The sequence below is a fragment of the Bos taurus genome, chromosome 9 (genome assembly GCF_002263795.3).
Source record: "Bos taurus isolate L1 Dominette 01449 registration number 42190680 breed Hereford chromosome 9, ARS-UCD2.0, whole genome shotgun sequence".
Taxonomy (NCBI): Eukaryota; Metazoa; Chordata; class Mammalia; order Artiodactyla; family Bovidae; genus Bos; species Bos taurus.
In genome coordinates this window covers 81,699,979-81,712,319 of record NC_037336.1, presented here as the reverse complement: position 1 = coordinate 81,712,319, position 12,341 = coordinate 81,699,979, and the positions used below count along the sequence as shown (strand labels likewise).

The 12,341-nt window shown below is 42.6% G+C and overlaps 1 protein-coding gene across 6 annotated transcripts in view; it reads right to left on the bottom strand.

Annotated features, from left to right (window-relative positions):
- UTRN (utrophin) overlaps positions 1-12,341 on the bottom strand; it is a 556,684-nt gene that overhangs the window by 496,018 nt on the left and 48,325 nt on the right. Inside the window, exon 1 of one of the 6 annotated variants that reach the window (XM_010808647.4) lies at positions 10,477-10,642. The exons of the other annotated variants lie outside the window; for them this stretch is intronic. Coding sequence (XP_010806949.1) covers positions 10,477-10,528 — 52 coding nt within the window. The 5' untranslated portion in view covers positions 10,529-10,642. Of the gene's footprint in view, positions 1-10,476; positions 10,643-12,341 lie in introns of those variants that run through there. 6 annotated transcript variants of the gene reach the window in all.

Genomic DNA, 12,341 nt, shown 5'->3' with positions numbered 1-12,341 from the left:
CAGCTGACTATGAAGCTGACCGCTGAACTTTCCTATGTCAAATAGAACTTTCCATTGTGGGAAATTTCTAAAACATTCATATTAAGCTAAGTGGAAATGTCATCAGAGTTCAGGAGCAAATGCGGCTTACATCACCCAGTACAATTTCTAAATCAGATTTTACACAGGAATGGCAAACCAGTGAACGAAAACAACAAGTACAAAGGCCACGTTGGAGTTTCTGTAAATACTTGACGGTGAAGAAAATCAGAAGCAACAATCAGTTTATCAAGGTTATCTGAAAGTTCTTCCAAAAAAAGTCTAAAAGAAGGGCACTTTTACAAACTGTTCTGTAATGTCTACCTACTGACCCCTTCTTCTGCTAGATTACACGGTGGCCTCATTTCTAGTTCTCGTGAAATCAATAGACCATTTATGTCCCAAGTATCTGTCTAGGGTATGCACTTTCTTATTCAATCTGGTGTTGACAGCAGTAATCAAATTTTGTACATACCACTAGCTCTATTATAGCTCAATGGCTACTGGCTGCCAGCCTAGGTCTAGTCTCACCCAAAAGGAAGGAAAAGAGTAGACTGCAGAGAGAATTACAGACCGCATCAGCTGAGACTATAGAAGGGGGTGTGGAAGTGAGACAGTGAAGCAGAGGGATTCAAGACAAACCCTCCTTCCACCGGAGAGACACACGCCAGGCACATCAGCACAGCCAACCTGGACCATTAAAGGCAGACATTTTCTTCATTTCCTCTGCAAACCTCTGGGTTTTGAACATCTTATGACAACTTTCCATTCTAACCAATGAACCTACACCTACACCTGCAGAGCAGCAGACAAAAGCCAGAAATAAACCACACCCTCCAACACAAGAGAGACGAAAAGTGAGGGAACCTAAGTGACAACGCTTCCCATGAACCGTCCAGACACAGTTTCATGTTGTAACTAGGATCAAGGCTTTTTCTTGGATCAAAAGTTTTTCAATTAATCGTCTTCTGCTAAAACAAGGTCAGCTTTAAAAAAAAAAATGAGGAGGGATAGAAACCTGGAAGTCTACTCAACCTGCATTTTTAGAGTTCAAAATCTCTAAGAAAACCATACTCCTGCTAACAGATATTCTCTGCTTAAAGGGAGCATGGATGATACCACTTCTTGCTATCTAAGGCTGGCTAAAGCAACTATTTCCTCAATTTTTACAACTTGAAATAATTTTAGACTTACCCAAAAAGTTGTAAAAAAAAAATTGTACAGGGTTTTCATAGTCCCTTCATCCAGCTTCCCCAAATGTTACCATCTTACAGAACCAGAGTACTTCTGTCAAAACCAGAAAATTAGCACTGATGCAATACAATGAACTACTCCACAGATCTTATTTAAATGTCCCTAGTTGTTCCCTTTTTCAGTTTCATGATTGAATCCCAGGACCTGCACACAAGCAACACTTCAAAAACACATCCTTTCATTCACTCTCTAATGAATGTTTCTGATCCCCCCACCAAAAGTCCTATTTTCTTTCATGTTGATGAGGTGGTTTCATTATTAACCATTGAGTGTTCCAGTCTAGAAATGCTTATTTCCTCCACAATTCTCTCCACAACTAATCTGAGGGTCTTACCAGCCTCATCTTGTAAACACAGGTCAAACTGAGTCTCACAATTCCTTGTTCAGAACCCTTAGAACATAGAGGAGCTGCCAAATCAGAGCTTTTCCCACCTGAGAAAAGTTACATAGGCTATGCATTCCACTGGAGGAGCTAGTGGTAAAGAACCTGCCTGCCAATGCAGGAGACATAAGAGACAGGGGTTCCATCCCTGGATCAGAAAGATCCTCTGGAGAAGGAAATGGCAACCCACTTCAGTAATCGTACCTGGAGAATCCCACAGACAGGGGAACCTGGAAGGCTACAGTCCATAGTATCTCATAGAGTCAGACACGACTGAAGCGACTTAGCACAGCACACAAGACAAAAACAGCGAGATGTAGGATAATTTCCCCCAATCAAATACACTAATACTTCTGCAGTAAATATGTGTGTTTTAGGAGGTAAGTGTGATAAGGAAAGATTTCAAAAGCATCCCAACACTTCTGGTCAAATTGCCCAAAAAATGAGCTCAGGTCAAGCTCAGGTTTTACTATCAAATGAATTACAAAAACCTTTCTGTTTTCAGAGTTCATTTTAACTATTATAACTGCAAATGAGAGCGTGTGGACCTCTACCAATGAAATCTGTGGCTTCATGTGTCGCCCACCCACCCTCACACCACATCCTCTTTCACCTCCAGTGTTACCTCTGCCTCCAGGCTCTCTTCACTCCAATCAACCCTCCCAGAGTCTCCAGGGTGACCTTTGTAAATTACTTGCAGCTCTCTAGCTTCAAAATCCTTCGAGATTTCCCATGCAAAAAAAAGGAGGTTGGAGTCTAATCTTATGAAGTTTAGTTTACAAGGCTCTCCACCATCTAAGCCAACCCTTTTGACTATAACAGTGCTACACCCAAGAAGAAAACAGAAGTGAAAAAGGTGTAATCTCTGTCCTCAAGATGCCGCCAATCTAATTCAGTCTCTTGAATATTTTCATCAAACTGAAAATATAGAATGTAGCTTCTCCAACCATCAAAGAAATATGGGAATATTTTTTTAACTCATTCTTTTCTAGCTAGGAAATTCTACCTTAGCTCTTGATCACATTAAAGATTACTAATAAAATCCCATATGTTGACATGAAAAGGATTTTTCACATGATTTTAACAACACATGTCTAAAAATAATTGCTATGCTACTGTTCCAAATACAAAGAGCAAAAGCCAGAAAAACTTTTCTAAAAACAAGCAAACCCAAAAAAGCAACGTCAAAGATGGTATTTAATGGGCTGAGTGAGTTCTCATGAGATTGTTTTTCCAAAGCACAAAGATATAAATAAAATCTGAAACCATGTCTTTGTTTCCATATTAGTATATTAATGGAAGTGAATGATATTATAACCAGCAAAATTATGTTAGAGAGAGCTAAACAAAAATCCCCACCACCAAAGAGCTCAGAATTTATCCCCAACCACAAAGAGACTTATCTCTGATGCAGACTTTAAGGAACATACACCAATGAAAGAGGAAAGAAATCATATTTTAAGTATTTTGGTTTTATTTTCTAATGTGCAAATAGACACAGAATGGTAAAAGTTCCTAGATATTGTATTTGAAGATAAATTATAACCTTTCTTACAATTATCTCAGGAAAAGTGCACAAAAGCAATAAGAGTAAGAGATAAAGAATAGTACCACTGAATCCCATAATGATGGGGGTAAAGAGAAGTGGTCGGTATATACCTGCTTCTCCCTACACCAAGAGAGGGGAGGAGGCTTCCCTCCCAGGGCTGTCTTCCTCTCACAGCAGACTGTGTGTGTCACTGTGTACATGCACACATGGCAGGATTTTCACTGGCAGTGTTAAGTTACTTCCAAACAGAAGTGACAACTGCTGTGATCCGACCGAGGTGAGATATACGTGGCTGACAGCAGTCATGGTAGAAAAGGCCGACACTGCATGGACATCAAGTGATGCCACCACTCTGTAAAAGCCAGGATCCACTCTGCCAGGGACCTGGTAGAATCCTGTAGTGCCTGCCGCTCAAGACAGGGGTTCCTGGGACAACCACTCATGTGGCAAACACCTCACTCTAGCAGAAGGAAGGAGGTTATCACCAGGGTTCTTCAGGGAGCAGGAACAGGTATTTAAGGAGACATGAAGAGACAAATAAAACTCAGATGCTTTAAAAAGTGGACTTTTAAAACACTACCAAACAAGAAAGGAAGGGAGTATTTTTCCTGAATTTTCTACATGTTCCGTTTCTATCAATCAGGCAAAAAATAGACATTGTCATTTTTCATTTACCTTTGTATTGTCATCCTTTAGTATCGGAGCCTGAAATGTTGTAAGGACTTAGTAAATGAGCATTTACTGAAAGACTAGACACAAGCTGATGTGGAAGACATCAGAACAAAAATAAGAGTGAACCAGGATAGTGAGAGGAACCCTGGGCATCTCTCACACCCACAGAGCTTCCACAACAAGGCCATCTGATGCAGAAAGGAGGTACCACAGTCTATGACATGAACAAAATCAAAAATAGCAGTTCTGGGGCAGACTCTGCTCTGGGGCAGACCACAGCATTCCAGAAAGGGATCAGAGAACTGTGACCAAGAAGGGTGCTTTCAGGAATGTAAAAAGGAAGGATACATTTGGAAATAAAAGTGCTGTAAAGATAGAGGCAATATCATTTGCAACCTGCTGGGCTGTGGAGCAAAGATCAGCCAGTGAGTTTTCGTGAAGTGCATCTGCTGTCACTGTGAGGAAAACCTCTCTAGTTTCCAGAAGGTTCCAGAACCCTCCAGCTTCATGGAAAAGTATGAAAAAAGAAGTGTGGGGATTATTTTTTGTTGTTAGCTGTAAAAACATCTAGTGGGAGAGCTGACTTAAGTATCCTAGTGACTTAAAAAGCAGTCACAACCTAAAAGTTGAGAGGTGTGTTATATTCGGTGTGAATTTTTAGGACTTCAAGGCCAGGAGACAGCATCTCAAGTGACCCCCAAGAGAACTGCTCGGAGGTTGCAGAGGGAGGAGTCAGGTTATATAGAAATTTACAACAAAGGGCAGGTAGTCTGAACAACAAAAGTATTTTTGTGAATTAAAGAAAACCAGATTATCTCAAGTTAAGGAATTTAGTGCTTTTCTATGTATGGGAAGATGCAAGAGTCTGAGCTCACTGAAATCTTTCCTTTCATATGCATCTCAGCTACCTGGGGCCAGTACTCAGTATTTTTTTTTCTCAGTGCTCACCAGAGGGAGTGGCTGCAGCCCAGTGGCTGCCAGATCACAGGTATTCTTCTCCTTCTTAGTTGCCCTTGAGGGCTGGAATCGCTGATGACTGTGACATCCTAGTTTATTGACACAGCAGGAAATACTCCATTTCTCACTCCCATAGGGCACAACACCCTGTGAAGCTGGACATGTCACTCATAACAGTTTGTCCTTTGGTCACCTGCAGTGACAATCTCAATTCAGTGTTTCCTGTGGAGCTCTTAGGCCCTTATGCAAATCTGAAGCTGTGGGCCACTCATTAGACAAGGGTATTAACTTGCATGAGTCATCTGTATATTCAGCCTGCAGCTGATACTACACAAAGATAGTCCTGCCTACTCACGGCACACCCACCCCACTCCCATGTGGGAATGAGACATAATCACCTGCTGAGGGCTGGGAGTGGGGAAAAAATGAAGGATCCAGGTAATAATGAGGCAGAACCTATGCCAAAGAACTGACCTTGGGTATTTTAAATCTGTTTCAGGATTTCTAGGATGACGTAGCTGCCAAGAGATATCGAGGTGCATGCTATGTTGCTTCAGTCGGGTCCAACTCTTTGCGACCCTATACAGCCTTCCAGGCTCCTTTGTCCAAGGGACTCTCCAGGCAAGAATACTGGAGAGGGTTGCCATTTCCTTCTCCAGGGGATCTTCCCGACCCAGGAATTGAACCTGGGTCTCTTGTGTCTCCTGCATTGACCAGCGGATTCTTTCTTTACCACTAGCACCACCTGGGAAATCCAATAACCAGGTGAGGAACAGAGAATGCAAGTAATGGTTGTCAGCCCAGAACTTATGAGCCATGCGACTTATAAACAAGGTGCCTGAGCCTTGGACCCATGCAGTCAGTCAGCTAATTGATTTGTTGACTTAGCGCCTACTCCTGTTTCATGCGGTGCAGACAAGAACCAGTTCCCAGGCCCGGCAAAGTGAGGCAACTGCAGAGGGAATGTGTGGTGCCTGCTGTCACTCCCTCTGGGATCAGCCCCAACACAGGCTGGGGCCTGCAAAAGGGGAAAGGAGAGGGCAGGGGCTGCCAAACGAGGTGGGAGTGAACACGACAGAGGCAAGAAATGCACAAACAGCCTATGATTAGAGCATCTAAGGAGTGACAGAGAACAGGGAGGAAGACGGCAGGGTGGAGCTCGGAAACAGCACCAGAAGGTACAAAAGAGAAAACAGCGATCCAGAAAGAAGAGGAGAAGAGAGCCAGGCCCGTACTCCAGGGCTGCCCCTGACAGGAAGCAAGTTCTTCCACAGTTTGCAGGTTGGGACCACTTACGTGCCACTTCATTTCCATAAAATCTCTCTCCTCCAGATAATGTTCACGAGTAAATCCGTCTATCTATAAAAAGATTTAAAAATGGAGCCAATAGAACAAACCTGGTTTTAAATGAGGAACCTGACACTAAAAATAACTTCCCTGAGGCTGCCAATTCAGTAGAGGGTTGGAACGACTCATGTTTCTATTGGAACCTCAGTCTATAATTCGGTCAGTAAAAAGTGACCAATTTTAGGGACCTCTGAACGTCAGAGTCCTTTCACATTTATTTTCATGGATGCCTGCAAAATTCTTACAGGTTTAGCTGTGTCAGTATCTCAGCCTCTCTTTTAAAAAATGAGGTAACTAAGGTTTCATAACACCAAGTTAGTGGTACTCGCTCAGTTGTGTCCAACTCTTTGCGACCACATGGACTGCAGCCTGCCAGGCTCCTCTGTTCATGGGATTCTCGGGTCAAGAATACTGGAGTGGGTTGCCGTTTCCTTCTCCATTCATGACACCAAATTCATGCCGTGGGTGTTCTGAACCTCAGAAGCAACTCCCTGCCCCCAAGTATTTCCTCCCATCCCATTGTGAGCCTTCGAGAAGCAGCTCACTGGCTGTCAACAGCACTGCCTGAACCATCATGAAGCCCAGAGGTTTCAAAGTTGTTTCTAAGAGGGTAAATAATACTATATAATACTTCCTCTCTTCCTCAAAGTCACAGCCAAAAACCAAATGAAACCAAAAGGAAATGCATGTTCCTCAACAGCAGTCAGGTCCCAGGTATCAGGTAGCCGGCTCCACCCCCATCGCAGTCCCAAACTCTGGCACAAATACAAGCTGCAGAATCTTGAGGCCAGTCAGAGGTGAGCCTTTCTGCAAGAGAATGACAAAAGGCCCCCGACACTTCCACTCCCCAGGGCATTAAAACCGTAGTCCCGAAGGAACAAGGTGGTTACTCTTCATCTGAGTTACTAAACTGAGCCCCTCCACGCCGGAAAGAGGGGGCAGGAAAAGGAAATGAAAGCAAGTGACTCGAGGTTCTGGATTTTGTATGCAAGATTAGCCAGCAACAGGTGCAGCGTTCCGGTGAAATTAAGCGTCTCCAAACGCCTCTTGTCTGCACCACACAAAGGCCCAGGCACAGAAACCCAACATTAGCAGCGCTGTCAGAAGTGCAAGCCATCATCATTTTCTAGCCAGTAGCAATTTGGGAAAAAAAAAAAATTACCAGGCAGACCACAAAATATTTCTCTGCTGACATAAGACTTCTTTCACATTATCCTCTTCCGAAACACTGTAAAATAATTTAAATGTTGGTAACCGTAAGTCATTTTTTAGTGCCTGGTGACCACCACAGTGCCTGGTATGGAGTACGTGGGCAGCAAACATTTACTGGATGAATGAATGAAACCAACAGGTAAATAAGATGTTGCCTTCACAAAGAGCGATAACCAAAATCTCACTTTCAAAATAGTATATAAATGTATTTTTCCCCATTTCTCCAAGAAGGGAACAAAAAGCTGGGATCAGAAGCCAGGGAAAGAGATATCAATAATGAAACATATCAGGAGGTGCCAATCACCCAGCCACTGACTAAAGCCGAGAAGCCCTGTCTGCCGCCCCTTGGGATTAACAGATCTGCACGGGCATTCTCATTTGGAGGAGAACAAATGGGGAAAACAATGATAACCATTGAAGCAATTCACTTTCGGATTTTCCTTTCACGCAGAGTGCCATTTCACGTAGCAGTTTCCACCTGCCATCACTATAGAACTTACAAAATAAATGTTGTTGCGTAATCTTTCAATATGATGAAAATAATCTGCTGACGGTATGTCATGGAAAATATCTTGTGCTATATGTGACATGTATAAGAAAATATGAGTGTGGGTAAGATGAAGTGGAATTGAAGCCATTTTACTGACTCTAAGAACTGAAGAAAAAGTGGAGGGAAATAGCAATGCAAGTGATGGGGAATGTTTATGAATACTGTTTTAAATAAAAAGAATAATTACTAATATGAGAACACCACTGATTTATATAAGGGTTTAAATAATGATATTAATTATAAAAATAAGATTTCAGAGCATAGATAAGAGTAAATCACTGAAATTATCAGGACAAGTTAGAGAACTAAGCAGTACAAATAGAAATGCATTATAATAAATATTTTTATAAAATGAGTATAAAGAATGACTTGATTTAATAATGCAGTTCATTCAGCTTTCTTTAAATTCACAAATTTCTCTTCTGTTTATAACTTAAGCATTCTGAATAGAATTTCTCTCACCCTTGTATATTCAATTTAAAGAATCCTTAGATTTTTTTTTCACATCACTCCTTCCAAGATCCAGAGGAAATTCCCACTTTCTTTTACCTCAAGGTAACACCCAAAGGTCTTGAACAAAATTCTTCACTGAGATACTAAATGCCTAGTTAAGAACTACCTCAAACTTCAAGGAATAAACTGGAATTGCAAGTCCATTAAGAATGTGTTTGATGAACCTAGAGTCTGTCATACAGAATGAAGTAAGTCAGAAAGAGAAAAACAAATATCGTATACTAACGCATATATATGGAATCTAGAAAGATAGTGCTGATGAACCTATCTGCAGGGCAGCAGTGGAGACAGACACAGAACAGACTTGTGGGCACAATGGGGGGAAAGAGAAGGTGGGGTGAACCGAGAGAGTAGCATGCAAACATACACATGACCATACGTAAGATAGAGAGCCAGGGGGAATTTGCTGCATGACTCAGGGAGCTCCAACCGGGGCTCTGAGACAACCTAGAGGGGTGGGGTGGGGCGGAAGGTGGGAGGGACATTCAAGAGGGAGGGGACATATGTATACCTATGGCTGATTCATATTTATGTAGGGCAGAAACCAACAAGATATTGTAAAGCAATCATCCTTCAGTTAAAAATAAATAAATTTTAAAATGTTTAAAAAATAAACAAAAGGACAATAAAAAAAAATGTCTTTGGTTTTCAAGTGAGGCCTTTTCATTCATTCCTTCATCCATTCATTCCCTCATCTATAAGGATCTATCATCCCTACGGGTCAGGCGTTGTGCAAAGCACTATGGACACACCAGTAAACATGGAACGCCCTGATGGAGATGACAGTCTGGGGACCTCTCAGCAACAAAGTAAACAAGCAATCAGCATTGTGACAAGTGAGCTGAAGCAAGCAACAGGATGGATGGTAGGAATAACAGGACGAATCTACTTCAGACGGGTAGTCAGGATGGGCATCTCGGAAAAGGTGCAATTTAATCCATCACCCAATTATAGTCAAAGGGGCTAGCCAAGAGCTGGGGAAGGTATCCAGGCGTAGGAAAGAGCCTGTACAGAGGCTGTTTCCGGACCTGCAAGCTGGCCGCGGCTGAGGCAATGGGCAGCGACAGAAGAGACTCATTAATAACTACAGAAACAGCATCTCACCACATAATTCACCCAACATGCCTATGCCCTGACACACACTTTCCCTTCAGCCTGGAATCCCTGTCTTCCTCACTCTCCTCTGCCATCTCGCAGATGCCTCCTCTGGAAAACATCACCTGACTCTCCAAAGAAGAGTCAAACTCCAGAAATGAATCCCCCCTAGTCCATGGTCCCACCACCCCTAGTACTCCCCACTATTACGCTCCTTAGCAACTGGCCCTGGGTCATTCTTCAAAAGCCACTAAGCACAGGTCTTGCTTTATTTGTCTCTGTTTCTCAACAGTCTATCATGGAATTCGGCACCAGCAGACATGCAATAAATGAAGAGTGAGTCAGCGAACAAATCGAGAGAGGAATGGCCAAATGAAGCGAACACAGGATGGCTGCTCATGCCAATTCATTACTCAGCCTTGGAGCTTTGGAATAGCACCACGCCACAGTTTTAGCTGATTAACCCATTTATAGTCTGGGGATGGGGGGGGTGGAGATTTCTATCCCTTTATGATTTCCATACAACAAACACTTTGGGACAAATCTCCTGGCATCACAGACAAATGATGGATAATTTTCAGAGTGTCATTAGATACAGACTCCAGTCCATCCGCATCAACAAGCATGCGTAAAGTGCCAGGTTTGGTATTAGGCTCAAGGGCTGAGCAGTTCTGTTCTGCCCTGGAAGGTCTACAGCACTAGCAAGCAGAGCAAATCCTGTTTCCAAAATACTGTAAACTAACTTCTTTCATAATATTTTTACAAGAAAATGGTGGTCAAAAAATTCCAAGGTCACCCATGGGACAAAATGATTTAGAATCTGTTACTCGGTCATTTTTACACTAATTCTTGGCTTAATGAGTCCTGCTGAGGTTTCCTTTCTACAAGCAATGCACAAAAGTTTAAGGGCCATTGTAAGTTCTTTACCTGCCTGTGACCCTCCATCGTCCCCATGTGTAGAAGCGGATGTCACTTCCATTTCCTGATGGCTCAGCGTGTCCTCCAAAAGTAGTTAAGGTTCACAAGCCAACTGTGCATGTTTCCTGAAGTCACAAAGATGTGTGTACCCCTCGGCTGGAGAGTGTGCTTTGCTGGAGTCAAATTTTAAATGAGGGCCAAACAGTGTGGGAACTGTGGGGAGAAGAGTCCCTCCCCAACTGGCCTGACCAGAATGGTTGCATTCCTGCCCTGTGCTCAGCCCAATCCCCTTCTGCTCCGTCTGAGCCTCTGCCAGGCTGTGGAGCCTGTTGCCTTAAAACCCAGAAGAGTGAACAACACTTATTTGCCCAGGACTAGCCAGGTAAGGAAGGTGTGTATCTTTACAAACACGAAGGAGCGTAGCGCCTCCTCAATTCTCTTTAGGCTTTTCTTACATTTGTGCCAAATGAAAACATGGGTGAAGAATAACGTTTAGGAATTAAATGATAAAAAATGTTAAGGGTCCAGCTCTCTCAAGAAAGCTGGTTCTCATAAATTTTATAATCAATTTTTCAACCTATATACTCCAAACGAATTTCTAAAGCTTTTAGAGGTCGAGCCATTAATACACTAAATAATACATGCCATCAAGCTAAAAGGTAAACTCGGCCTCTTCAACCAGAAGTAAAAACATTACCGAGTGAAATACAAACTGCATCTTTTTGCCAAGCTCACCACACAGTCTCAGCTCACTTCGTTCCCAATCACTGCCCTCATTCAGGTTTTCCATGGACCAAGTTCCACCCTCAGACAACACCCCAGCATCAACTTAAATGTGGCTTCCTTAAGGAGGCCTTCCCACCACTAGAGCCCTCCCAGGTCCAGTGAAGCCCCCTGGTGACACACTATCACAGCATTGCAGGACATTCCTATGCCCTAGGCAATCACACTACTCTGTATATTCTGCAGCGTGGTGTCTGCTTCTTCTCCTAGTCTACACTCTGCAAAGGCTGGGCACATCACTGTGTGTTCATCGGTTTTGTTGACCACGGCCAGTACAGTGCCCAGCCTAGGGGGCACTCAGCGAAGAGTTATTCCCATTCAAACTGTTGTCCCTGTAAAAATACTCAACATGAATATCGTATGATACAGCTTATAGGTGGAATCTAAAAAATTGGTACAAATGAACTTTCTTACAAAACAGAAAAAGAGTCACAGATGTAGAAACCAAACTTATGTTACCAAGGAGAACCGTGGGGGGAAGAGATAAATTGGGAGACTTGGATTGACATATACACACTACTATATATGAAATAGGACCTGCTGTATAGCCCAGGGAACTCTATTCAATACTCTGTAATGACTGTATGGGAAAAGAATTGAAAAAGGAGTGGACATATATATACATTTAACTGATTCACTTTGCTGCACAGCAGAAACATGTAAATCAACTATACTCCAATAAAAATTAAGTTAAAAAACATACTTTTCATGACATATTGCTATCACTGCCAAAGCTCTAAGGAAATAGATGTTCATCTTAAATAATCACCATCATCCAAGGTGATTACAACGCCAAGGGTCCCTGAACTCGGACAGGGAAAAAAATAATGAGATATCCTCACCCACTTCTTCCATCCAAGTACTAACCAAGCCCAACCCTGCTTTGCTTTCAAGATCAGACGAGATCAGGCGCGTTCAGGGTGGTGTGGCCCTAGACTCTTCAACCCACTTGTAACAGAAATTTGCATCTCCTACTAAGAAGTTAGATCACAAAACACACTCTTAGGAGTATCTTTGGCAGGATCACCAACAAAAATCACAGCCATTTTCCCATCACATTATAGCTGAAAGTCATTTGGCTCATAATCACT